Genomic DNA, 27,014 nt, shown 5'->3' with positions numbered 1-27,014 from the left:
TTTCACTCTGTAGCGAGCAGTAAATTGGGATTTCAGGTACGTATAAATAGTAATCATTTTGCTTTTTCACTCAGGGTGAAGTGTTCCACTAATTTTTTTGGTTATAAAATGCAATATATTGCATTGTGGGATTGTTAGCAGAAAGTAGTGTCCATAGTACGTCCTGGTGGCCTACTGTAGATGTTCAAGCTGCTGACCACAAGTCCAGCTGGGTATCTTTGTTTGTTGTTCCCATCTTCCTGAAATCTGAGGGCACTACAGACACTACTCTATAAAGTTAATAGGGAGTGATTTGGGACACAACCAAAAACTGAGGTAAGGTCAAGCACCCTAAGCTGAGGAGGTGACTCATCTGGGCTAACAATATGAACTTCAGGAAACACTGAACCAAGCATGGATGACAGTGTAAATTTCCTATAATAATGTTATCACTGTTTATTACTGTAATTTTGCGTGCTAATAATGTTTGGACCACCAAAAGATGAGATGATTTTGTTTGTAATTGCATTTACAGAATATTAAAGCAACTGCATAAAATCAAAATGGAAATTTTTAATTCATTCTACACTGCAGTCGTCCTTAAAACCAGCGTGCACAAAACAATTCATACAAACTGATTTTATGTTGTACTTACAGCATGAGGATTACAGTAATAGGTCATGGATGTAAAAAAAAAAAAAAAAAAGAAGTCATGGATGTACATAATACATCATTAACAGGGGTAAACATGCAAGAAATTATGAGTGTTTCTCTTTCAGACTGACCGCTATAGTGAAAATAACGTGACAAGTAAACAGACATTTTGCGGTCCTTATCCCCGAAACCAACTTCATTAAATAACATTAAAACAAACTTCAGTAGAAAAAGTACTGGGGGAAAAAGATCTCTGTTGCAGTAAAATCTTAAGATTTTTTTTTTTTTAATTTTATTTTTTACAAACTGTCTGAAACTGGAACTATTGTAAAGCCAAAATATAAATTTACCAAATAATCCAAAATTAAAAAAACACAGCCTTCAAACAGACTTCTTCTGGTCATGTACAATTAAAAGAACACCGGGTACTTTTACACTCTGAAGTCCGCACTGTAGGTGAATTCCTGTTCAGTCACAAATCATTTCCTCATCACTGGCCATGCAGCTCCAGCTACCCATCAGTAGTGTAGAGCACTTAATCCACACAAAATTCAGTTCACAATCCATCCAGCCAAATCTCACATGATGCTACAGTCTGTCATTACAGCTTTCGACGGTTGTATTAAATGTCAACAGTTGTTTTTACTGCTTGATCTTTTTTCTGTTTTCCAGCGCAGCTTCCATCTGTTGCGCTCTCTTCTCTGCAGAGTCGGACTGACCGTCAGGAGCACCGGGAGAAATCCCGATGGGCCGGTCGGTATGTGGGCTGCTTAAGCAACCCATTATACAAAAACATGAGCGAGACAGATGCGTCGGCGGCCAACCAGCAGTGTTTTGTTGTCCCAGTCTGACCCTGCTTCTCCGTTTATTACAGTTTTGGAATCTAGGTCGGACAGGCTGTGTTGTAGAATCATTTAAGCTTGGGCTGGACTGTGGATTTCCTTTTTTTTTTTTTTTTTGCACTGAATGAGGAATGTGCCCCACTCTGGATGGTAAGTTTGAATGCGTAGTGGATAAAAAACAGGAACAAAAACTATTTCTTTAGGGATATCTTCACAGGCTCAGTCGCTGTCAGAGCTTGAGCTAGAGCTCGATTTATTCCTCTTGCTGTTGTTTCTGTCTTTGCCTTTTGTACTATCTGGTCTTGGTCTGGCTGGGCTTCTTCTGTCTCTGGAGGTACTATTTGCTCCTCTTCGCTTGGTATCTGGGCTTTTGTGACTCTTCCTTTTATCTCTATCACTCTCAGAACTGCTGCTACGCCTTCTCCTTTGGTTGGCAGGTTCTCTGTCTTTTCTATGAGATGACCGTTCTTTGCTGTGGTCTCTCTTATTGCTCTTACTTCTGGAGCGCCTGCTCCTGTGCGAGTCTCTAGTCTTACTTCTGTCTGGACTTCTTGGTCGAGGCTCCCTGCTCCTGGACGTTCCTCGCCTCTTATCCTCCTTTTCACTGTTGTGTCGCCTCTGCTGACTCCTGCTGCGTTCCCTGCCCCTCTCTCTGTCTTTTTCTCGTTTTTCCTCCTTGTCTTTTGATACCGCAGGTCCGCTCCTGTCCCTGTTTCTGCTACTAGATCTGTGCCCGTCTTTTGAAGTTCTTTCCTTGCTTTGTGACTTTGTCCTAGTCCTCTCACCGTTTCTTCCTTTTGTATCCTCTTTATGCTTTTTATCAGACTCGTGACCCTTATTTCTATCTTTATTGTGATCAGATTCGGACTCCTTTTCTTTCTTATTAACACTTCGGTCTTTGCTCCTTGAGCGGTCTCTCTTGTTATCGCTTTTGTGCTTGTGACTCTTCTCTCTGCTTTTTGACCTTCTACTCTTTTCTCGGCTTTTACTGCGGCTTTGAGATTTGCGGCTTTTCTTTGCCTTCTGTTTGCTGTGTTTCTCATCCTTCTCTTCAGTGTCCTCTTCTTTGCTTTTGGATCTATGAGATCGAGTTTTCTTGTCTTTTTTACCCTCAGCTGAGTGTTCATGCTTCGTGCTGGAGGTCCGTCGCTCTCTTCTTGGAGCTTTAGCAGCCTCATCCTTGGCATCATTCATGTCACCTCTGTTAAAAAAAAAAAAAAAAAAAAAAAAAAGTGGAGAGAAAATGTCACCAACCAAATATGACAACTTACATCAGTGTTTCCCCTAGGTTAACAGCTTTTTTTTTAATTAAGTAAGTAAATTCTGCACTAAAACCCAAAGACAACAAAACTGCCTTGATAACAGTATGAACTTTGTCCAGATGTCTAATTCAGTCCAAATTCTTATCAGAACATTTCAACTGTCTTGGATTAGAAGTAAGTAAACCCTAATTACAGACCCAAATTATGATGCTCCCTCTCCACCCCTCTTTTTCTTCATCTAACAAAACTGTCCACAAGGCAGATATGTGTTAACATACTCATTAATAAGTGAGGGTATCTTACCTGTCACCCTTAATCCAGCGCTCTCCAGTGACTGCCCTCATCCTCTGACGCTGCATCTCCTGACGCCAGTGTGGAGGAGTTTCACTACGCCGAAAACGATCCCTGGACCTTGAACGAGACGGAGTCCGATACCTCTGGATGGGAGAAATGACAAACCGCTTACATTACGCAAACTTTCTAGATACAAACAGACTGGTATAAAAAAGGTTACTGCCACTGCATTATCAAGCGCCATCTGGTATATTCCAGTCTCATTTCATACACATGAGAAACTGACAAAGTGTATAAAGTTTTGCAGCAGTGCACTTACCCTCGGACCCCTGCCTTTTATCTTCCTGCCGGATCGTGTCATCACTAGTCTTCTGTGATATGCTGACTGAGAATTATATGTTATGCCAGAACTGCGAAGAGAAAAACAAGATTAACAGACGTATGCAGTAAAGTACAATTAAAAATGTTTGGATGTTTGTCAAGAAGAGCACAAACCTCTCTCTTGGCCTTTCCTCTTTATGTCGTTGTTCCTTCTCAGCCTCCTCTTCTTTTGGCTTCTGGACTGCCTGCGGGCTTCTTCTCATGAGGAATCGATTCTCAGGGATCGGTGGTATTTCTTCAGGACGTACAGTAGATGTAACCAACTCTTCTTGTTCTTTCTCTTCAGCACTTTCAGGCTCTGACCTGTGAAAACGTTACAGCTCAGACAAAAGACACTAGGTGCCGTTTACACTGAAGACAGTTGAAAATAAGAAAATAAATGAAATACCTTTTGGTGTCCTTCTTCTTCTTCTGTTTCTTTTTTTGCTTTTTCGCCCTCTTTTTCCGCTTCTTAGATTCCTTATCAGATTCTTCAGATTCAGAGGAGGATTCGGAGGAGCTCTCAGAGTCACTGGAACTACTGCTGGAGCTTGAGGAGGCTTTCTCTTTCTTTTTTTCATTTTTCTTTGCTGCATACATTTAACAGTCTGTTAGAAGCACTATTTTGTAAAATCTTAAAGTGAGATCTGCTCAGACAACAGTTGGGAAGAAAATCTTAAGTTTAAGCTTGAAACTCATTTTGAAAATTCTGAAAATGTTTCACACAAACAAACCTTTAGATTTAGGGATGAGCTCTCCACAGTTCATAACTTTCACCTCAGCATATGGCCTGCTATTATGATCCGTTTTCTGGTTCTCCATAGTTTGGACAACCTCTTGCCCAGAAATCACATGGCCAAAAACCACATGGACACTGAAAACAAACAAACAGACAAAAAGACAGTAGCTATGTAGATCTATGTCAAGCAAAACATATTGTGGGTACTGTGCAATAAATCAGAATTTCAAGCAGCACTTACCCATCCAGATGTGGTGAGGGTTTTGTTGTTCTGAAGTGCCACAGAAGGTGAATCAATGAAAACAAGAAAAAAAATAAGGTTTAGGGATGACAGAACCAACTTATATATCAAATCAGTGATATACAGCATAGCAATTGAGGTGCTACTTACATGAAAAACTGTGATCCATTTGTATCTTTGCCCCTATTGGCCATAGACAGCAGGTACTCCTTGTTGTGTTTAACAGCAAAGCTTTCATCTGGGGGAAAAGCATAAGATTGTACTGCCATCTTGAAGCCAACGTCGGTTTCGACAACAACTGACACCTCTGACAGTCGCCTCTTTACCTTCAAAAAAGCCTCCATAGATGGATTCGCCTCCTCTTCCATTGCCTATGATGACAAAGAACAAAGAAAACATAAGCAAAGGAGCTGCTGCAGGAAAGATTTAATGCATTATGAAATCCTGTTAGTCGTTGCTTATTCTACATGTAGCAGATCAAAACTCACCTTCACTGAAGTCTCCTCCTTGAATCATGAAGTCTTTCACGATCCGATGGAACAGACATCCTTTGTAATGGAGAGGTTTCTGAGTTCCTTTGCCGATACCTTTCTCACCTGCATGAACAACAACAGTACTTATCAATGTTCGTCTGTGCCAAGGAAACAAGTTTGCTGGCATATTCTTATGGTAAAAAATAAAATAAAAGAATTGTTCACCTGTGCAAAGGCATCTGAAGTTTTCACATGTTTTGGGACAGATGTCTGAAAACAATTCGACCACAACTCGGCCGACTGTGAGGAGAAAGCGATGTCATACTAATTTACTTTTGTTTATTGTGATGGGACACTATAGTCAGTTGTCAGTGTATCTGGAACGCCTTGCAAAAACCAATGACGTCTAATACAACAGCCCGATGATAAATCCTACCTACATGAAGGTGTAATGGCCAGGTTTTGTTAAAACTGTTTTAGAGATGTGTTGATTCAACTTTGTGGTCATTTTTGAGGCTGTAGTTTGTGGTGATGTTGAAATGTATTGTGAGGTGTTTCTATTATTATGTCTACCCCCTTTTTGGGAACATTACATTTTAGAAACAAGCACAACAAAACATAATATAATTTAACAACACCACAAACTGAAAGCAGTAAATTGAATCACTTCTCCTTAAAGCTTTAACAATAAATGACCTTTACAACACTCACAAAGGTGGGATTCATTGCAGGGCTGTCATGTTAGACTGCATTAGTTTTAACTCAACACACAGCAAACTGAATGAATGTATCAGTGAGCAATCAGGAAGTTAAGGTTTCTCTCTTACCTAGCACATTGCCGATTCCAATGTCAAGGAAACACCGAGAACGTTGAACCTTGATCCCCATGATCTCCTGTACTGAATAAATACCTGAGACACAAAGATAAGACAAACATTAGTGACAACTTCAGTGGTCACGTTAGGTTATTAATAACTTGCCAGTGGGATGGAAAATTAGGTCAAATATAATTAGCTGGAAAACATGCACCCCTACTAGTTAAACAAATTATTTCAAGACTTTTAAAAAGGGCAGGTTCACAATTTTTCAAGTGTGTCTTAAAACAACAGTCAGGTGCCCATATGAACACTGAAAGAGGTTTTCCTCACTGTAATCATTCCTCCTGTTAAAAGATCCCCTTCAAATGCTCTTTCAATGAAGGTGATGGGGGCCAAAATCCACAGTGTGACCACGCAGTCATTTATGCAAAAATGCACTTAAAAGTTTATCTGAAGGTTGTATGAGGCTTCAGCAGTCTGAGTTAGTCATATCAAGTGGATATTTGTCACGGTTTCAGTCTTTTTAGCATCAGATTCCCTCTTTGTGTTTCCCTGTTGAGCTCAGTGGAAGTACAGTAACAAAAGAGGGACTTTGACACTAAGAGGACTGTAACTATATCTACTTGATTTGACTCATTTGGACGACTGAACCTTCATATTAGCTTCAGATAAACTTATGCACAGAAGGAGGCTTGTGGATTTTGTCCTCCATCACTTACATTATAGGTGCTTTATGAAAAGATCTTCCAATGGTCAGTATGAACAGGAGGAATAACTACAGCAAGAAAAACCTGTTTCTATGTTCATTTGGGCTCCTGACTGATGTTTTAAGACAGACTTGAAAGATTGTGAAGCTATTCTTTAAAGAGCAGTAAGGGGACAAATAATGAAAGTGTCTAATGTACATCACTCAAGATATCTACTAAACAAAATAAACGTGAAGTTACTGAGTAGATATGCTTGAGTAAACAGTTTGATTAACGCTCCCGTTTGTTTTTGACTGGCAGGCTAACGTTAGCTTACTGACCGGCGACGCTTTTTAGGTCTCGCCTGGTTTACTGAGTTTGCGGAGAAAAAAAGTTTCTGCTTTTAACAATCACAAATGCTCCCCTTCACACACTCTCTGTCCTTTTCTCATTAACATTGATTGTAAGGTTATGTTTCACACACGGTCGCCCACAGTATTCATCTGTAACGTCAGGCCTGCTGTTAGCATTAGCCAGCCGCAGCTACACAGCACTGACAAGGATTATTTTACATACGTTAATTTGAGCTCCTGCTACTTCCACATGTTAACTGCTTACATATTTCGCTAAAGACGTGAATGATGTGAAGTCACAGTACCTGAAAAACCAAGAATATCACTCCATACAGCAGCTGGCTCTCTCAAGCGACATGTACGTGAAGTTTCATTCAGTGTCCGGCTGCTCGCTGTTTTCTGAAGATGGCGCGGCGGGGACGTCAATGCATGTTGAGTATCATGCGCCAGTTTTTTGGGGGGATTTCCGGGTGTTACACCGTATTTGGTGACCCGTCATATTCTGTGACATGCAGTGGTGGAAGAAGTACTCAGATCCTTTATTTAAGTTAAAGTATCTGTTATATTAAGTACATCATTAATACTGATGAGTCCAATGCATAAGCAGTATTTTCATATATCAGCCCCAGTAATTTTGCAAAATTGGTAATTTTACTGTAGTCCTTCAGGAAAATTTATGTGATAATACCTTTATACTTTTATTTAAGTATGATTTTAAATGAAGATTTTTTTTAAAACTTGTAATTAAGTGTTTTTACACTGTGGTTCTGACAGGCTACTTTAAAGGATCTAAGTACTTCTCGCTCCCAACACTGAAGGTCACATCATCTGATGGGTCACCAAATACGGTGTAACACCTGCAGACTGGCTGACTTGCTCGCTGCACGTTGCTGCCTCCCGCAGTTCAGAGGCAGATTGCCTTCTTAAAGATGTCTAAAAAATGTTAGGTTTGAAAACGCCTGTTGGTGGCTGTGAATTCGAGAACAGCTTTTACAATTATTGGTTGGTTTTCACTTGGATTAAGCAGCTTCTTTAAAGCAGTGGTTCCCAACCTTTTGGGCTTTTGAACTCTTAAAATAAAGCAAATTCTACCTGGGACCCCTTGTCACATGTTGCATAAATAAAATATTTTACTTTATTCCAATAACTTTTAGAGTCTTGAGGAGATTAAATACAGTAATTCATAATAAATAAAGCAAAAAATTTGAAGTTTAAAAAAAGTGTCAGAATGGATGGGTTCACAATTTTTCAAGTCTGTCTTTAAACAACAGTGAAGTGCCAAAATGAACATGGAAACAGGTTGTTCTTGCCATAATCATTCCTCCTGTTCATACTGACCATTAGTAGATCCCTTCATAAAGCACTTACAATGTAAGTGATGGAGGACAAATTCCACAAGTCTCCCTCTGTGCAAAAATGTATTTAAATGTTTATCTGAAGCTAATATGAAGCTTCAGCTGTCCAAAGGAGTCAAATCAAGTAGATATCTTTCAATGTTACAGTCTTTTTAGTGCTAAAGATCCTCTTTTTGTTACTAAACTTCCACCACAGCTCAACAGGGAAACACAAAGAGGGAATTTGATGCTAAAAGACTGTAAATGTGACAGATATCCACTTTAAATGACTATCTCAGACTGCTGAAGCCTCATATAATCTTCAGATAAACTTTTAAATACATTTTTGCATAAATAACTGTGTGGACACACTGTAGATTTTGGCCTCCATCACTTACATTGAAATCACATTTGAAGGGGATCTTTTAACTGCCAGTATGAACAGGAGGAATGATTACAACGGGGAAAACCTCTTTCAGTGTTTATATGGACACCTGACTGTTGTTTTGAAACAGACTTGAAAAATTATGAGCCCATCCTTTAAGTCAAAATGCATAATTTTAGGTCTACATCTCTCCTCAATGCCCTTCACTCCAACATTGCTGCCAACATTATGACGGCACCCATAAAAACCCTCCTGAACCCCAACCTGCTCAATCCAATACCACAAAATCAATAGCTTTTCAATAAAATCTGGTCGCGCACTCAGTTTGCTCTCTCTTAGTGTCATCACTTTAATCTGCGCATGTGACAGTTTACTGTGGCTTTACCCAATTGTAGTGCCCACGTATGTGTGGTAATGCCCAGATTATACTGCCAATTAACGCTGGAGGCGATTTGTGAGCAGGAGTGGCACGTAAATCTGATATGGGATTTTAAGCCCTCGGATTTATCTGTCAGGTATAACTTTCTCGGTGGCTGCATAAAACTTCCCCATCTCTCAATTCTGTGCATTCAAGAATTCAGTCTTTCAGCTTTGTTTATTACATATTAAGTGAAAGATGGTTCAATTGATTTTCATTTATCGTACCATTTTTCCTTTCGGTTCATGGGAAACAGAAGCCCAATTGGTGACCTCACCACTTGTACTTGTTCAGTTATTCGGCTAGGTTTGCATCCGGTATGCAAATCTGGCAGATGAGTAAAATGTTTGTTTGTTTTTAAACTGTTTTTCATGTGTGTAAGATGTCTGTCTATGGCTATATCAACATGTAAATCCACAGGGTTACTGCCTCTGGACTACATCAGCACAGTAGGGAGGTGCAGAGCGGACTGTAGAAATTGGATTTAAACTTTGGTTTCGTCCTTGGCAAGCATTTTATCACCCCGATAGACAGTAGACATCTACAGAATCACAAAAATGTAATTTAGTGCATAACTTAAACCTGAATAACAGGAAGAAAATAACGTTTTGACTGTTCCCCTAAGGTTTGCATAGGGAACGCTATGATTGAGTCACGGTGTAACATACAGAGTGCTGAGGTCTCAAAAGAGGCATGGAAAAATGATACATTATTATATTTTTAGATATTGTATGATTGATAAGGAAAATTAACGGTGATATACAAAGCATTTAAGCTGTTGGTAAACTGTTATAAATGTTTGTCGACTGCCGGGGCATCGAGCTGCTGCCTGAAAGACAAAACCCAGGGAGTAAAAACTCACGATCCGTTATGACACCCGCTACGGAAGTGAAACATCATAGCGCACATGCTAGGTGATTTTGACTTTGAATAGGCGATTTTAAGGACTGTTTTCTATCTGTGTGTGATATATACAGCTTAATCTTCAAAAATCTCTCTAGGAACCCAGCGAGCAGGGGGAGTCTGTGGTGGTCAGACATTTTAGGTGATTGTTTCTCTACCCACGTGGATATCTTGTTATCAAACTGAACTTCAGTGTAGTGGTGCACCAAAAGGAAAGTCATGTGCTGTGTCTGAATGGGGCTGTTTCTATGCTTCTTTTCTAGGAGATGAACTCCTCTAAAGCTGAGGTCAGCATTGGCCAAGTTTCCCCTTGAATACAGTATGTCAGGCATAATGTAAGAAATTGCGATTCAGTTTTTTTAATGTGTGTGTGTGTGTGTTTTCTTCATTTTAAAGGGACACCTTACATCTTCTAACGTCACCTCCAGGCTGTAGTTTTGTGGATGTGATGCCAGCTGGCTGAACCTGCCTGTCAGTTTGACATTGAGGTGGACACTGTGTTGGTACAATGAAGACCCTGGTGCGTGTGCATACTTAATTTGAGCTGAGGGTCTGAGGTGATGTTTCGTCTCCGGTGTGTGAACTCCTGCCTTCGAAGGCTCCTCCATGGGGGGACGGTGAACCGAGACCAGGTTCTGGAGCAGTTGAGGGTTTGCTCAGCTGAAGACAATGTGTTTGATGTGGTGGGCAAGAACAAGGCCAAGCTGACGGTGAAGCATGTGGGCTGTGCCGTGGAGATGCTGTGGCAGTTTCAGAAAGAGAAACCACAATTGTTGAGGACAGTTGAGCTCATCAAGAGTCACCCACAGTTCCTGACCCTCCGGGTTTTGGCGGAGAACAAAATCGCTCTCATGGATGATTGTATGTTGGTGGACATGCTTTACAGTTTCCTCAGGTACATTAAAATGTTGACACCATCAGTTTCAAGACCATGTATTTGAAATATAAGACAGTCATGACAACATACTCTATTATCATCTCTGTTTTAGGCTGAATGTGGATCACCACGACTCTCTTGTTCAGCAGTTGGTTTCAGAGGCTTGGCTAAGAATAGACCGGTAAGAGTGTTATAAATATATGTCATATAAAAGACATTTTCTTTGGTGTCAGTTTGTTTTGAGTTAAAGGAAGGGTTCACAATTTTCACTCTTCCAATGTCAGTGACTGGGGCCAAAATCCAGTAGCCTCCTTCTGTGCAAAAATGTATTTAAAAGTTTGTCTGAAACTAATATGAAGCTTCAGGTGTCCAAATTAGTCAAATCAAGTAGATATCTTTCAACATTATAGTCTTTTTAGTGCCAAAGTCCCTCTTTTTGTTACTAAACTTCCGCCGAGCTCAACAGGGAAACATAAAGAGGGAATCTGATGCTAAAAAGACTGTAAATATAGCAGATATCCACTTGATATGACTAACTCAGACTGCTGAAGCCTCATATAAGCTTCAGATAAACTGCATTTTAGCACAAAATGACTGGATTTTGGATTTTGGCCCACATCACTTACATTGAAAGCCTATTTGAAGGAGATCTTTTAATAGTCAGTATAAACAGGAGGAATGATTACAGCGAGGAAAACCTCTTTCAGTGTTCATATGGACACGTGACTGTTGTTTTAAGACAGACTTGGCAAATTGTGAACCTGTCTTTCAATGATATATGGGGACACAACTAACGCTTATTTTAATTATCAATTAATCTGGCAATTATTTTTATAAATGGTGAAGAACCAACAATCCAAAATCCAAATATATTAAATTTGATGTAAAACCAAGAAAATATTTGGCATTTTTGCTTGATAAATTAAAAGAATAAATAGATTATCAAAACTTGTGTTTAATTTTCCGTTGACTAATTGTTTCAGAACTAATAATTTGTTTCACAAATGTGGATTTTTGCAGATTTCCATTGTCATCCCTATCCAAGTTTGCCATTTGTCTAAGTGATCAGCAACTTCAACACAGTCCTCTGATGGGTCACATCGCCAGTATTGTGGATCAGAAGTTGTCATCTATTGATGATGCCAGGTCGGTCATTTATGACAATTATGATCAAATACCTTCAAAGAACAAGTGCCTCATGTTGTGTGTATTTATTTACCCTTTGGCGTTGTTTTCCCAGGATCCTAACTACATTCATGATTAGCATTTCATCCCTGGTGTCTCCTCGTCTACGAGATGCCCTCATAAGCAGGGCAGAGCATCTCCTGGACACCATGGATCCTTCACATTACAACAACCCTCGGAGAGTGGTGCAGTTCCTGCGTCATCTCAAGTACAGCCACCGTCCTCTGCTGGAGAAGTGCAACCAGATCCTCTTGTCCAACATTCCCGGGCTGGATGCGGAGAACATCAGCATGATCATGGGGCTGTATCAGTCCCTGCAGTACAACAACTGTGACTTCAGGCTTGCTGTTAAACAAAGGCTGACAGAACTGATTGATTCAAGCACTGAACCTTTCTCCTTCACTAAGCTGTTTGTCGCTCTGGCTCCTATGGCCAGTCAAGAGATCAGAGAAGGGTCTGTATTATCATTATCAGTGTAATGATACATGATTGGGAATCTAAATCTTTTACAGTAGTTTGAGTCTCGCTCTTCCAATGTGGTTTTATTCATCTTAGGTTGGAGAACACTGCCCTCCTGTTGGCGGATGAGTTAAATGCACAGCAGGCCCTGGCTGTAGCTGAAGCACTGGAAGAGATTCAGAGCAGGAACCTTAGCTTGATGAACAAGTAAGTTCATATCTAATCGTTATCATCATTTAGCACCTGGATAGCTTTAAAGCATAGGTTCCGATTTTTTTCAGGTGTATCTTAATACAACACTTGTTATATGTACATTGAGAGAGCTTTTTGTCGCTGTAATCATTCCACTTCTCCATACTGGCTATGAAAAGATCCCCTTGTGCCACAACTGTGGAGAATAGGAGAACAAAATCCACTGTTGTCCGTGATGAAAAAATATATTCTGAAGTGAAGTGATGCTTCACCAGTCTGAGTAAGACAAAGTGAGCGAGTATCTTCCGAAGCTCTGATCTTTTACTCTAAGCACAACATTCCCTTATTTGCCCACCATGTTTCCCTGCTGACACATACTGTCGGTTGTATTGTCGGGATAAAACACTTGCAATAAACCTGCATGAGAATACCAGGACCAAGATACCAGCTTGGCTAATTCAGACTGCTGTACCTTCATTTTAGCTTCAGCTGAACTTAAGAATGCATTTTTGCACCGAATGAGGACTGCAGATTTTGTCACTCATTTCCAGTGTAATCGCCAGTATACTGAAACCTCCTCCAGCTATACCTTTGTGATGTCAGAATTAGGGGGCTATGTCTGACAGTAAACAGGGTTTTTTCATTCTTTAAACATCTATTTCTGTCACCTTTCATGTGTTCAAACAAGCCCAACACTATGAATGCCTTCAATGAGTGACTGTCTGAAAGTGCATGCCGTTAATCCCATTTAAAGAACAATTGTCGCGCCTCACCTGTGTCAGTGATGGCCGGCTTTTTAACCAGCCTTTGAGTGTGGTTGTTCTGAACAGCTATCAACACTTTTGTCTTCAGACGTAGTCAGACGGCACAATGTTGTTGTTTTTTAGCATTCCCAGGCCATTACAGTGACCCATAACTCTCAACACATAATAAAGTAGTCCTGATCTCATCACTTGGAAAAAATCTGAACTACTATCGTCACATGCTATATGTATGTACCCGTCCTTGGAGAAGTATGTTAAATGTAATCATTACAAAATTATTTTTCAGAATTGCATCAGTAATCCAAAGGAACCTTCACGTCTACAAGCCGGTGGAGGTGGCCAGAATCACCCAAGCCCTTTTTCTGTTGCAGTATCAGAATCCCGAACTCTTCACTAAACTAAGAAACACTTTGGTCAAGTAAGTGTGTATGTGAGCAAATTAAGTCCTTTTTGCTTCACACCAGTTTAGTAAAATGAAGACTGATTACACTTTGTCTTGCAGTTTTTTGCAGTGCAGCGTCTTTCCCTATGAAGTGACCATGTTGACCCGTGTTCTGTCCATGCTGCCTTGCCCACGACTCGAGGAGAGCGTGATCTCGCGGGTAGATGCGGTGGTGACCCAATGCAGTCTCAATGATCTCAATACTATTTCTTTTGCTGTTGCCAAGTGGGTGCGCAACGATCCTTCCTACCGCCACAACACCCCCAGTAAGTACGTCCGTCTGCTGCAGACGCTGAACCGCTGCGGGCATGAGAGGCTGCAAACAGCTGACAGACTAGACTTTGTGCTTGAGGAGCTTAGGTTCATTTCGGGGGAGTGGTTTGATGAAATGCTGCTTGACGAGACGATGGTCACCCTGCAGAGGATGATGGACCAAATAAACTGGACAAATGTGCCGGATTTAGCCCTCTTCTTAACCAGGATAAACCACCTCTGCCCTCCGTTGATGGAGCGTATAGCCAGCGTGGCTATTGAAGACATTGACAAGGTGCTTTAAGATACATGGCAGCATATTAAGCCCGAATTAAATATATATTAACTATACTTTTCCTGTTCCATTTTTAAGATTCACCACTCTGCGACATATGCCACCCTGCTTCCCTTTTCTGTCCTGAATTATGATCCTGTAAGAGCAGACGAGTTGTACGATGTTTGTATACGGCGCTTCACTCCTCATATCAGTAAGTGAATTGTCAATTCACAGTTTCTTTTTTCTTATTTTAAGCTTATACTAACACCTTTTTGTGTATTTGCAGGCTCCTTTGACCCACATCTGCTAGTTCTCCTGGCGTACACCCTGGCAGTAGCCGACTGTTTTCCTGAAGAACTTGTCAGAGAAATATTCAGTATAGATTTTCTGGGAAAGCTGGATGCCCAACTTGAAAGTATGTCTGCAAATTGCTTGGAATTTGCAGGGAAATATTAGTTTTGAGATATAAGTATGCCACACTAGTTCAGTAGAACTAATGTTAGTGTTTACATTACGTTCTACAGCCCTTCCTGATGCCCTCAACATGCGGACCCGACTGCGCCTCATGGAGCTCAATCGCGCCGTGTGTCTTGAGTGTCCTGAGTTCCAGGTCCCGTGGTTTCATGAGCGCTACTGCCAGCAATTGCAAAAGAAAGGTAAATGCACATAGATATGATTTTCTGATTTTGGTGGAGTTTGAAGTTGGAATAAATGTACTGTATACTATCGATTGTTTGTCAAAATGTTTTCCAGGGAATGTCTCTATCAGTCCTGTGCAGCAGCAAATCCACAAAATGCTGGGTGAAGTTCTTGATGGCATCAACTGTGTCAGAGTAGCAGTCGTGACTCCGTATTTTTACACCGTAGGTGAGTAATATTGAGTTATTTCTGTCTCAGGGTAAGGCAGTGATTTGATAATATTCCACTCAAATTTTACACATGTTTCCTAGTAAAATTTTGTGATTTTGGGCTTCATAGATAAAAACTGAATTGACTAATGAATTTTCATTCAATCACAGAACAAAATGGTGTACATACCCAACAAAACAAGAAGCCTTTACATGGACGGGTTTAACAGACCTAACCCTCATCCTAACATCCTCATTTAAACAGTGTATTGCTCTTGTCATGCCATACTTCTTACTGATCCATTCTCAGGAGGACCAAACCCCAAAATGCAGAACATGTTGGCACAACAAGCATGCATAACGTTGTATTTTTTAGAGCTTCAGTCTGTGCAAGGAAACACAAGACAAGAAAATCTTATATTGGAAAAGTCTTTGTCAACAAAATATGCGGGAAACCACAGAATTGCAGAGGTGATTTTATTTGACTGTAAAAGGTATTTTTCTTTGTCTTTTCAGACTTTGAATGCATACTGGACAAGAACCTCCAGCCGTTGCCCTACAGCGAGCCAAGCACACTACAGATCTCGGACAAAGGAAAAGTTCACTGGGGGACAAACTTGCTGGAAAACATCAGTGATGAGCTGCCGCCTGGAGCACAGCGGTAGGGATATATTCACAACACAGACGCCATTTATTAAAGATAAATTACTACTGCTACCAGTCAGCATTGAAATTTGTTTGAAACTCTGTTATTTTTCTCTCACAGCGTTGCTGTGGACTTCCTTGATTCAAAGTCCTTCTGCAAACATTCTCATCATATGAAAGGTGAAGGCTTGATGAGAAAAAGACACCTTGAAATTCTGGGATATCGCGTTATTCAGGTGAGAAAACGTCATTTACAGTGACACTGGATGTGGTATTGTAAATCTGAATTGTATTACATGTTAGTGATGTTGCAAAAGATGCACACAAGATGGTGAAATTATTATTATTTTTTTTTTTTTTTACAGATTCCTCACTTTGAATGGAACTCTATGGAGCTTTCTACACTGGATGCTTGGAAGAAATATCTAAAGAAGAAAATATATGGAGAGCTTTCTTCCTGAAGGCCTTATTTATGGATTAATGAAGAAAATGTTACATTCAACACTGAAATGTTAGCCTGGTTTTGAAGAATTTCTAGGCAGTTGCTGAGTGCTTTAAATACAATAAATTAACATTTATCAAGTGCCCCTTATTCTTAGTGATGAAGCCTAAAGTTGACATGAATCTACCTCATTCATGTTAATTGAGATTGTATATTACAATATATGCTTTTTTATTAAATAAGTTTTTTTTTAAATAAAATGTGATGCTTCATTTTCTGTTACATATAAATATCTAGCATTAGTGCAACATTGTCAGTGTTGCTCAACAGAATTAAATCATATTTTGTTGTAGATAATTATGTATTTTCTTTAGATTACAACTGAAGTTTAGAAATCTTGGACCATAAACTATCATGGATCTTGCTTGCAGAAAAACAAAACAAAAAAAAATGCTGGTGTCAAATAAGCCAACAAGGTTTGCCTTAGCAGAGGCCCAACACATCTGTCCTCTTTTGCATTGGATGCAAATTCAAATGAACATCAGCAGACATTTTGAAGAGAAACATTTCCAGATTGATGTTTGCATTAAATTCTATGCAAAACTTCTGTCACAATAACAATGCACACATTTAAGGAGTTGGGATGGTGGGGGTTCCCCAACAAGAGATATGTTACAGACCATGAATGATGATTTCTGATCCAAACAAAAGTGATTGTTTAATTTTAGACCCTTATGACTTATAAGAAACAAGCCAATTAAAAGTAAAATATATTTTATTAAAACACAAAGGCTCTGAAGTGTTACATGAAAGTCCCTAGTATGACCCTGCACTGTTGTTACAGTTTGGGCATTTTGGCTGCATTCAGACGCATAGACACACAGGAGGCTCCAGCTGCATAACGCATCTCTTTAATCATCCCTGTCCACTGTTTCTTGTCATCTTCATACCTGAAAGGAGAGAAAACATCGAGTTGTGTTACACAGTTGAGAGAGTGATGTTATGTATCACAGTGTACAACAATATTCAATGCAAAACAAAAATCCACACATACTGCCAAATGTCAATGATTTCACTGGGTGCACACTCTTTGTCCTCGTTCTCCACAATAGCGAAGCCTCCTACAGTGAACAACTCCCCTCCACAACTGACCAGGTTGACTGAACTCCTCTCCTGAGGAAAGTCTGTGAAGGGTGACCACCTGCAACAAGGTACATTTAGCTGAATTAATGTGTCTGCTCCTTTAAAAAAAAAAAAAAATCAGCAGGATTTTCTTGATATCTTTTATTCTTTGTTGATTCAAAGCAGTGTTCCAAGCTTGGGGTTCAGGACCCCACAAGGGTTCACAAAATGATTTAAGGAATAGGAGAGAAATCTATGTATTTATTTTTTCAGTTTTCCACTAATTTGTGCTTTTTCTTGTGAGATATTGGATACTTTCATCTCTTCAAGACTCTAAAAATCCTTCAAATTGAGTGATCTGAGAAGGAAAATCACTCCTTAGTTGGACTACTCACAACTAATGAGCACAAGGCCACAACGTGTGATGACAGGTCACTCATTTAAAGCATCAAAATATGGAAAAAAGCCGCAACATACAGTACAATGGATATTTGACTGAAACTTATTTGGACACAATTAAAATGGAAATAGCATATAATAACTTAAACACTAAGTAGTCTAGTTTAATACATATTGATATAAAAAACAACAACAATAACCAGCCCGGTACAACATTTAATAACTTATATACAAATCGTAATAATAACAGCACATACTTGTTGGTTCCAAAGTCATAGGCTTCACAGGAAGCTATGAGGCCTTCTTCATTGACTCCTCCAGCCACAATAATCTTCCCCTTGTGGATAACTGCCCCGAACATCGCTCTGGGTGTCTTCATGGAAGCCACCTCCTTCCACTCTGACCTCTTGTGGTTGTATGCAAACATCTTATTGGTGGCTTTACTTTACCAGCAAGACAAAAATCATTCCCAAGAGGGGTTAATATATTGTGAAAATCAAGATTTTGACTTCATGTAAAATGTTCTGGCATGGCCATCTTACTTGTCATCCGATTTTCCTCCAATACAGTAGACCACCCCGTTCTGTGAGACCACACAGTGGCCATGGATCTTCATGGGCAACTTTTTTGTTTCAGTCCACTTCATTTTTCTATAAATCAGAGAAAGTGTTCAAAAGTTAATACATGTCAGAGCTCTCAATAAAAAATCCACTGAACTACCCAAATAGTTGCAACTTACTCAGTGTCATAGCACATAACAGTGTCATGAGACTCATTGGACTGTAAATCTTTCCCTGCTACTGCAAAGATGAGATTGTCAAATTCTCCCATAGCGAACAGACACCTGGGCGAAGGCATAGGAGGCAGAGCAATCCATTCAGCAGCAAGACTGTCCAGCTGAAACACATATATTTACGATTTTTTAAAACAAAGTGAGGGGTTTTTGTAATGCAATGTTAATTAAACAAGACTTTTTCTATACCTGGTAGAAGTAACACTGCAGTGGGGTTTCATTATCCTCTTCGTCTACAAACAGTCCTCCTAACACATAGAGATTGTTCTTCTTGGACACCAGACTGACATGGTTTCGAGGGATCTGCTCGGCCATTGCAGCAAGAAAACATTCATTCTCTGCGTCATCGTAGGCCACAGCAGCCGTGTCATTGATCATCAGCACCATGTCTTTGACGTACATGCCATATCTGCGGTTATCATTCAAGTAGCCAGGCAGCTTTCCCTCCTCTCCTTCCTCACCCTCTTGTCCCTTTTTCTTCTCAGGCAGCTTCCCTGCAAAAGCTTCCTTGATGACTTTGATTATTTTGAGAATCTCAGGATTTGCCTTGATGAGGTCATCCTTCTCGACCTTTTCCTTGAAGTACTTCTCTGGGAGGAGGCGAAAACGAATACACTCGAAGGCCTCTTCTAAAGATTTTGCGCGCTTCTCTTTGTCTTTCCGGATCCATCTCATGAGCGTCTCAAACACCAACTCTTCTTTTTCTACATTCAATGCGTCTGCTCCAATAATAGCAAAGAGTTCATGTGGAGCAAGCCCTAAGAAATCCTCATCCTTGGACACGGTCTCAAACCGATCTGCAATGTAGTCTCGAGCTGCTACTGCCAGTCTGTGGCAGTTCAGCATCAGTCCCAGTCTATAGACGGCAAGGCAATTTTTCTTGGTCAGCCTCTTCTGGAGATAATTCACACAAACTGTGAACACAGAGGGGATCTGGAAGCGGTTGGCAACAGTCAAAATGTCCTGCACATTGTTGTCGTTGATGTCAATCTCTGCCGAGTACATATAATTCACAATCGCCTCCATTATATCAGGGTCCAGATTCTCCAGAACAACGTCCCTTTTGCCCACTTCCTCCCCTTCCTCGGAGAAGTAAAGCTCCCGGAAATATGGACTACATGCTGCCAGAATGAGCTGGTGGCAGGGGATGCTCCTGTCTCCAACCTTTAAGATGCAGTCGATCAACTTGTTCTCATTCAGAAGCTCTTTCAGTCCATCCTGGAGCAAAGTGCTCTGAAACAGACGGAGATCTTCCCTCAAGCCTTGGGGATCCATTCTTTTACAATAGAAGTGGATGGAAGTGTCGGCAGTGCAGTGACTGTTCTAGCTGGTGAAGACAGAGAATTATAGGCAGACAGGTCTGAGGCCACTTCAATATAACTGTGCCCCTCTATATATAGCCAGCCACCCCATCCATGAAGAATTCAGGTTGGCCAAATCAGAGAGCTCACACAGCTGTCATAGAGTAAAAACAACTGCGTAGCCTTGTCACTCCTGTGATTAGTAACAGCATTGTTGTTCGACCACACAGAAATAAACTATGACCATTTCTTTTGATTTACAGCTGTCTATGTAATAGGATGAAAATATAGTTTTAACAAGAAATACCCTTAACATGCTGGCAGGGCCATTTGTTCTAGTATTTTCTTTGATATGTTGACCGCTATTACTGGCATTTACTACAGATGACATTTCCATGTGGAGTGACTCACAATTTCGCTGATAGTAATGACCACTTCCCAATGTGTGATTCAGTATTTGTGTGTGAGTGAATCCACAGGGGAATAACTTAACAACTAGACAGGGTCAGTGAACAGCTGCTGGAACAGGAGGTGACAGTTTATCCTGTTTTAACATTATTAAAATACTTGACCTCCTTGTGGAGTTAAGTATTTTAGTCAAGAGACATTGTGTTCCCCTCACGTACAAATAAATTGTGTATAACATACAGAACAAACCTACTGCATTAATATAAATATAACAATGAGATGTAAAAAAAAAAAAGGTACTCTGATTTCTATTTAAATACATTTATTTACTTAAAATAATACAAACTGCATTATATTTCACATTCTATTCACAAGAAAATATACTTTATAGAAGTAACCCCAAAATAAATATTACCTACATATATATAATTTTTTCTTATTATGAAAAAGTTTCTGAGCATAAACTGTACAACTTTTAACCTAACCTACGTATAAATAATAGACTGTTGTCTTATTTTAGCCCATGACTTCCCACAGTCCTTGAAGTGTGAAGCCCTCCTTCAGCTTCTCAACGGCGAGACCCAGCTCCTCAGAAAAAACTGGCTCACGGTCTTGTTGCTTTGGAAACAGTGAACAAATTAAATGTTTCTACAAATCATAGAGCACAACATATTGTACATCATATTTAACAATTATAGCAGGGGATAAAAGTTGTTGTGAGACTTTACATTGTTGCCATCAGCAAAGTAGGCCTGCAAACAACAGATACAATTCATACATTTAATAATCAGATAACCAGAATATTCTGAGTGTTATAGTAGGTTATTGTTGTCTGATGAGCGCCACGCTATCAGCATCAGCTCTAGGCAACATGAATTCATGTTTGTTCATGGTGTTGAAGGGCATTAGCTTACAGCTATTCTGAGAGTCTGGAAACTAAAGCACTGACTCCCAGAGGATTGATGAGTGCAATGGTGGCCAACAGGCACACTCACAGTGAAAGCATCAGTCTGCTCGTCAGGCTCAGTTTCCACATCATCGGGGACTTGTTCCATGGTGAGTTATCTGGAATTATTTTTAGGACAAACAGCGCTATGACAACAAGATCCCCTGAACAGTGTAGTAATCAAACACATTTATGGTAGCGTAGAGAGAAAAAAGACATCAATAACAATGACACAGTAATTCACAAACAGACATTAGGAAAAAAGGGAGGAAACAGAATACATACACCATACACCACAGAATACATGATTTTACAACAGACACACTTGCATTAGGAGTCCTGAGTTGCTGCTGAAAAGAGTCACTACATTGTTTGAGACATTTGTCCTGCTCTGAGGATGTATAGTGTACCAATCTACAGGTGGCTCACAAATGTGGCGTTTCTATTGTACTGAATGGTTTGTGAACAGTAAATTCTGTAATTCTGATATGACTTGTGTGTTGTAAAAAGTATTAACAGAAATATACAAAACAACCATGGAATAAGAGTTTGGCTCCTGAAGAGCACCTTATAGTGGTCTGTGTTTTTGTTATAACATTAAACAGGGATACTACATAATTTTGGGAATAGGTCAGAGGTATTAAGACTACTACATATATTACAGTATCTGTTCCCTCAAATGGTTGTGACTGAACAACAAATTAGCAAATATCAAAAAACAGTAGTGTTGAAACATTAGTTGTTGTTTGCACAATTAAAGGCTGCAAATTAATCAGTGTGCTCCAGTCTCTTCTGTTTTTTGAAGTCTGCTGTCCTCAAACTGAGAAGCACCTGATTGAGCTGCTTTTTGTTGGAAGATGCGTGGAGAACCCTGTTTCTACTAAATAAGCAAATATATTTGCAACTCAGCATTTTAGGTGCAGTTTTCAGCTTTAGTTGACAGGTCAGGTAGTATAGCTGATGTTCTTAAGTGTGTTGTCCGTATAATCTGGAGGTAAGGAATGCTGACATTGAAGCTCTCGATCATATTGGCATGCCACACAATCCGAACGTTGGTGATAAAAAATGTTCCAAGGTTACCCTAAAAGAAAAAACAAAGACCAAGGCAATCAAGGAATTCAGCTACTCATATTGCAAATTAATTATCTCAATTATCAAATAAAAAGAGTAACCTTACATTTATTGTATGTGGACACATTAGAAATAATTAGGAATTAGGAAAACATTTTCATGGCTGCACTACTACTTAAAATAAAATTCTCTAATGAATGACAATAGAAAGTACAGAAAGTAGTAAGAATGTAATCAAAGAAACTGTAAATAGGTTTGTACATTAAATAAACTAGCTAAAGCAAAGAAAAAAAGAAGATTTGAACAGACAATTTCAGAATGAACACCTGTACCTGATCACTGGATAAATTCCAAACTCCGTTAATTTTATCATACACCTGCTCCTTTGGTCCCTGTACATTTTAGAGGTCTCACTTGCCCTGGGAAACAAACAAAAACACATTTTAAAACATTTAGTGGGACCTAATGGTGCTAGCAACTCAGAGAAAAGTTTATAAAAGTCAGAGGTGATTCCATCATTCCCAGGTGACCTATTATATTTAGATGATTAACAGCATCTATAATTTCTTCTATAGTAATTCGAGACTCACATATTAACTTTTCCTCTTGGCAAATAGAATTTACACCATCCAAATAATTAGAAAATGATGACAGCATCTTCTTTGAACTTAGTTTTGTATAAAGTAGAATAATAACAAAACTTAGACATTTTCTTCCTATTAACAGTAACAGTTCCCTCAAAATTCAACTGCAGGACAGAACTGTACTTGGCTTGTGACCGTTCTAGTTGAAAATAATAAACAGAGAGAGACAGATAAGATGAAAATGAGCGAATTTCAATTTTTCCACGGTTTGTCCAAGAGGAGTTGCCGTACTTAGCTGTCCAAGAGGGCGGACCCCGCTCACGCATGCGCTACTCAGCAACAGACGCGCGAAAATTGTTTAAGTTACTCACCATAGTGTGCGGACATCGCGCGCGGCGGCGTGTATGTGTCAACTGGGATATACGCCATGAATGCAGCTTGAGATACTGGTTGTTGCATAGGCGGCGAGATGGAGACACAGTTCATAACGGAAGAAGAAGATCCGGAGATAACGCTGGTCCTAGAGCCATCTGATAGCGAGCAGGACTCTGTTGTCTCCGAAAATGAAGAGGACACAAACACAGAGGATGATGTGCTGGACTCTGAGTCCACCGAACATTCCTCTGATGAGTCCTCTGAGGACAGGACAGAGAACGGGGAGTGCATGGAGGAGAAAGAGGATCCTGGATGGAAATCGAGGAATGGGCAGATTGTCTGGTCTCCCAGTCACGCCGAGACGCTGCGCTACTTTCCAGCCACCGCTTTGACTCCGGGACCCACACGGTACGCCATCGCCCGGATCAGCAACGTCAAGTCCTGCTTCGATCTCCTCATAACAGAAGAGATCACCCAGCTCCTCGTGGACATGACCAACCTGCAGGGGAGACGCACCGTGAAAGACTGGAAAGACGTGGATGCTACTGACCTGCAGGCGTATATGGGCTTGCTGATCCTGGCCGGTGTGCACAGGTCGCGGAACGAGTCTACCCACAGCCTGTGGGATGACCACACCGGACGGGCCATCTTCCGGGCCACCATGTCCCACTGTAAATTCAGGCTCCTGAGCTCCTGTTTGCGCTTCGATGACAGGATGACACGACCTGAGCGTAATAAGAAAGACAAGCTGGCTGCCTTTCGGACCATCTGGGAGAAGTGGACGCGACGCCTCCCGCTGCTGTTCAATCCGGGTCGAGATGTGTGTGTGGATGAGCAGCTCGTCCCGTTCAAAGGCAGCTGCAGGTTCCGCCAGTACATGCCTCAAAAACAAGCCAAGTATGGCTTAAAGATCTGGGTCACCTGCGACGTCAAGACATCCTATGCGTGGAAGATGCAGATCTACACGGGGAAATCTGATGGCGGTGCCCCGGAGGTGGACCAGGGAAAGAGAGTTGTCCTGGAAATGACTGAGGGGCTCAAGGGGAGCACCGTGACCTGTGACAATTTTTTCACCTCCTATGCGCTGGCAGAGGAGCTTCTGAAGAGGAAAATTGCCCTTGTCGGTACTGTTCGTAAGACCAAGACAGAGCTTCCCCCGCAACTGCTGCAGACGAGGCAGAGAGCGCCCCTGTCCTCCCTCTTTGCCTTCACCAGGACGCACACAGTGGTGTCGTACATACCCAAACGGGGGAAGATTGTGCTGCTCCTCAGCACCAAGCACCGGGAGCCGGCTGTGAGCGACACTGAGAAAAAGAAGCCAACTATCTTCACAGACTACAACCGCTGCAAAGGAGGTGTCGACAACATGGATAAGGTATGTTCTATCTCTCCATATAAAGCAAGGAATCTCTGTCTGTCTGTATTTATGTATGTCTGTATGTAAATATGTCTTTCGCATATCTCGAAAACAGTTCATCCGATTTACTTCATACTTGGCGGGTGGATTGCTGGGGAAATGAGGAAGTGCAATGTCGATGTGTAAAGTTGTTTGAATGAGCGGTTCTCGAGAAATATGTAAAAATACCAAATACCTCACAGCGCCACTCTGCCATTGCAACCCACATTGTGGTCGGAGGTGGGATTACATCCATAGTGTTAATGACTTGAAAACTTGTAAGAGACTTAAGCTCTGCTGTTTGGACTATGTAACGTTACTATGAACAAAACTTGGCATGTACATGCAAGAATTGGTGCTGGGTGTCTCAGGCACGTTAAGAAATATACAGAAATACCTCATAAAGAAGTTGCTTCTACAACGTTGATTTACTTCTTCTGCCTGTGAAGTTAACGAGCGGAAATAGAGACAGCGCCATTCTGCCATTGCAACCGACATTGTGGTCGGAGGTGGGATTACATCCGTAGTGATAATGACTTAAAAGCGTTTAAACGACTTAAGCTCCACTATTGAACTGTGTAACTTTACTGTGAACGAAACTTGGCATGTATGTTCAAGACTTCGTGCTGGATGTCTCAGGCACGTTTTGAACGGGCACTGCCGTTCCTCCAATCAACTTCAGCTCAACACAAAATTGTAGTCTCCAGATATTCTGAGTGTGGGATGTTTAGGGAGCATTGGTAAATTGTAGTGTCTACTGATAGCGTGCATGCGAGGCTTTTAGTGAACATGGGTAAATTACATGGATGTATAATAAGAGCTGGATTGGGCGCCTCCGCTCAGCCTTGCAGCCATTTTTTCCTAGTGGACTCGTGCGGTATTGCAGCGCAAAAATCCCCCTGCGGCCAAAAAAGCATTTTCCCCATAGACCACCGTGCTCACCATCCAATCGCCAAAAATGCAATTTACAGACATCTCCAAATGTCAAACATTTTGATAGCAAATCACAGCATGAGACATAATTGAGAATGGGAATGGCCATCATATACTTCATAATGTTCATAATGTTCTAGGCCTTTATACACTCTGAACTTTCAAAATTGGAATAGGTGCCTAACCAAAACATGTTTATTACAGATTTATGACTAGAAAAACACAGTGCTGAGCTGCATCTCAAATTAATCTTCAGGTTCCCAGCTTTCAGATGATGTATATCACTTCTATGTGGCGTACAATGTTGACCTGCTATCTCCCTCTAAAGATCCCTTGCCCCCCCTAAAAAAAGACAAACATGGGACTATGTTGAGTCTAAAGGGTTAAAAAAAAAAGTTTCATTTAATCTTTGTTGGTTGTGTTCATATTCTAATGATATTTTGATTTCAGTAAGTGGTTAATAGTGGATTTTCATTCCAAATTTTCTTTCTTACATGATTATTATTGCTTTCATAGTCAAATATTGTACATTCTTCAAAATATATAACTTGCATTTATGTAAAGAATTATATAAAACATTATTACAAAGAATTAATGATATATTTGTATATGATGAGGAAGAATATTTGTATTAATTTATTGATTCTTTCTTTTGTCTTTTTTTTCCCTTTGCAGCTTGTCAGCATCTACAGCTGTAGGAAAAAGACATGTCGGTGGCCGATGGTTCTCTTTTACAACATGCTGGACGTCTCTGCCCACAACGCCTTTGTACTGTGGACATCCGTGGATTCTTCCTGGAACCAGGCCAAGAAATTCAGACGGAGGCTTTTCCTGGACGAACTGGGGAAAATGCTTGTGTCTCCGCAAATGGCACGGAGACAGCGCCTTCCCCACACACCAGCCGCTGCCGCCATGGTGGCAAGACTACGGCAACAGGACACAGACCCAGACCCTGACTCAGACAACAACCCCAAAAAGAGGAGGCTGTGTGAGTTATGCACTGGAAAAAGGAAAAAAACGGCCACCACCTGCATCAAGTGTGGCAAGTGTGCCTGCAAAGACCACACGTCATTCATTTGCAGCACCTGCTACAAACTGAAATGAGCTCACACACACTCTATTTATGTTCTGAATAGTCTTGGATTTTGAAAAATAAATCTTGTTCTTGTTCAAAGTGAACTTTGTTTTATTTCTAGAGCAAAGTAAAATAATAGGCGATTAGAAGGTAGAACATTTGAAGGGTAATAGTAATAAAAAAACAATAATAGACTTTAAAACTGCACAAAAATAATAATGCTTTTTTTTCCCCATAAAAATCAATAGTGGCATTATGTAAACAAACTGGCATTTAAAGGGTTAAAATCTTGAAAATGAATGAATATTTGGTAATTATGATCAGGACTGATGTTGGTCAAAAAATGAACTCAGTGAAAGTGGAAAACAATAATAAATAATATTTTTAAGGCAGTTTTTTGACACAGACATTTTTGTCCCGAGGATACCGTTTTAAAGTGATGCACAAGGGCTTGTATTCTACTTTGTGTTTACCGCTACTGCTGGTA

General features: G+C 40.4%; 4 protein-coding genes and 1 long non-coding RNA gene across 9 annotated transcripts; 2 read left to right on the top strand and 3 right to left on the bottom strand.

Moving 5' to 3' along the window:
- Positions 1–532: 532 nt before the first annotated feature.
- On the bottom strand, positions 533–7,142 carry ppig (peptidylprolyl isomerase G (cyclophilin G)). Its single transcript, XM_067603530.1, has 13 exons — positions 7,007–7,142; positions 5,672–5,755; positions 5,070–5,144; positions 4,860–4,967; positions 4,698–4,742; positions 4,522–4,609; positions 4,372–4,401; positions 4,126–4,265; positions 3,801–3,981; positions 3,527–3,715; positions 3,351–3,441; positions 3,041–3,174; positions 533–2,676 (listed from the first exon to the last, which is right to left on the bottom strand). Exons 2-13 carry the CDS (start codon positions 5,730–5,732, stop codon positions 1,695–1,697), a joined length of 2,124 nt encoding a protein of 707 aa, XP_067459631.1. The 5' UTR covers positions 5,733–5,755; positions 7,007–7,142; the 3' UTR covers positions 533–1,694.
- A 2,519-nt stretch (positions 7,143–9,661) lies between these two features.
- Positions 9,662–16,374, top strand: fastkd1 (FAST kinase domains 1). Of its 4 annotated transcripts, XM_067603525.1 has the most exons (16): positions 9,738–9,752; positions 9,840–10,028; positions 10,138–10,636; positions 10,731–10,799; positions 11,639–11,764; positions 11,859–12,257; positions 12,359–12,469; positions 13,505–13,636; positions 13,721–14,207; positions 14,286–14,400; positions 14,476–14,604; positions 14,714–14,845; positions 14,943–15,056; positions 15,554–15,698; positions 15,804–15,918; positions 16,048–16,374. In XM_067603525.1, the coding sequence occupies exons 3-16, from the start codon at positions 10,302–10,304 to the stop codon at positions 16,141–16,143; spliced, it is 2,505 nt and encodes an 834-aa protein (XP_067459626.1). In that variant the 5' UTR covers positions 9,738–9,752; positions 9,840–10,028; positions 10,138–10,301; the 3' UTR covers positions 16,144–16,374. The 4 variants fall into 4 exon arrangements, with proteins under 4 accessions (XP_067459628.1, XP_067459627.1, XP_067459625.1 ...); XM_067603527.1 differs by lacking the exon at positions 9,840–10,028 and having other exon boundaries at positions 9,662–9,752; XM_067603526.1 differs by having other exon boundaries at positions 9,703–9,883.
- A 507-nt stretch (positions 16,375–16,881) lies between these two features.
- Positions 16,882–19,806, bottom strand: klhl41a (kelch-like family member 41a). Its single transcript, XM_067603528.1, has 6 exons — positions 18,628–19,806; positions 18,385–18,542; positions 18,188–18,295; positions 17,903–18,088; positions 17,179–17,325; positions 16,882–17,074 (listed from the first exon to the last, which is right to left on the bottom strand). Exons 1-6 carry the CDS (start codon positions 19,711–19,713, stop codon positions 16,963–16,965), a joined length of 1,797 nt encoding a protein of 598 aa, XP_067459629.1. The 5' UTR covers positions 19,714–19,806; the 3' UTR covers positions 16,882–16,962.
- A 694-nt stretch (positions 19,807–20,500) lies between these two features.
- LOC137192657 (uncharacterized) lies at positions 20,501–23,763 on the bottom strand. 2 transcript variants are annotated; one of them, XR_010930611.1, is made up of 3 exons: positions 23,674–23,763; positions 21,143–22,583; positions 20,501–20,765 (listed from the first exon to the last, which is right to left on the bottom strand). It is a non-coding gene; the product is annotated as an uncharacterized lncRNA (long non-coding RNA). The 2 variants fall into 2 exon arrangements; XR_010930610.1 differs by lacking the exon at positions 23,674–23,763 and adding an exon at positions 23,120–23,209.
- Positions 23,194–26,631, top strand: LOC137192656 (piggyBac transposable element-derived protein 4-like). The gene is made up of 2 exons (XM_067603522.1): positions 23,194–24,498; positions 26,128–26,631. Exons 1-2 carry the CDS (start codon positions 23,218–23,220, stop codon positions 26,554–26,556), a joined length of 1,710 nt encoding a protein of 569 aa, XP_067459623.1. The 5' UTR covers positions 23,194–23,217; the 3' UTR covers positions 26,557–26,631.
- Positions 26,632–27,014: the final 383 nt, after the last annotated feature.

Source organism: Thunnus thynnus, chromosome 11 (assembly GCF_963924715.1).
Source record: "Thunnus thynnus chromosome 11, fThuThy2.1, whole genome shotgun sequence".
In the NCBI taxonomy this organism is placed as follows: Eukaryota; Metazoa; Chordata; class Actinopteri; order Scombriformes; family Scombridae; genus Thunnus; species Thunnus thynnus.
This window is presented reverse-complemented; position numbering and strand designations above follow the sequence as displayed.

Excerpts from the sequence above, each read along its gene's own strand:
- ppig (XM_067603530.1), bottom strand. The coding sequence starts at position 5,732 with ATGGGGATCAAGGTTCAACGTTCTCGGTGTTTCCTTGACATTGGAATC. Across the intron at positions 4,610-4,697 it reads CTATGGAGGCTTTTTTGAAG|ATGAAAGCTTTGCTGTTAAA; the intron begins GTAAAGAGGCGA and ends CTTTTCCCCCAG. Across the intron at positions 3,175-3,350 it reads TAAAAGGCAGGGGTCCGAGG|AGGTATCGGACTCCGTCTCG; the intron begins GTAAGTGCACTG and ends TCTCCCATCCAG.
- fastkd1 (XM_067603527.1), top strand. The coding sequence starts at position 10,302 with ATGTTTCGTCTCCGGTGTGTGAACTCCTGCCTTCGAAGGCTCCTCCAT. Across the intron at positions 10,800-11,638 it reads GCTTGGCTAAGAATAGACCG|ATTTCCATTGTCATCCCTAT; the intron begins GTAAGAGTGTTA and ends GGATTTTTGCAG. Across the intron at positions 11,765-11,858 it reads TCATCTATTGATGATGCCAG|GATCCTAACTACATTCATGA; the intron begins GTCGGTCATTTA and ends TTGTTTTCCCAG.
- klhl41a (XM_067603528.1), bottom strand. The coding sequence starts at position 19,713 with ATGGATCCCCAAGGCTTGAGGGAAGATCTCCGTCTGTTTCAGAGCACT. Across the intron at positions 18,089-18,187 it reads GGAGGAAAATCGGATGACAA|TAAAGCCACCAATAAGATGT; the intron begins GTAAGATGGCCA and ends TTGCTGGTAAAG. Across the intron at positions 17,075-17,178 it reads GAAATCATTGACATTTGGCA|GTATGAAGATGACAAGAAAC; the intron begins GTATGTGTGGAT and ends CTCTCCTTTCAG.
- LOC137192656 (XM_067603522.1), top strand. The coding sequence starts at position 23,218 with ATGGAGACACAGTTCATAACGGAAGAAGAAGATCCGGAGATAACGCTG. Across the intron at positions 24,499-26,127 it reads GTGTCGACAACATGGATAAG|CTTGTCAGCATCTACAGCTG; the intron begins GTATGTTCTATC and ends TTCCCTTTGCAG.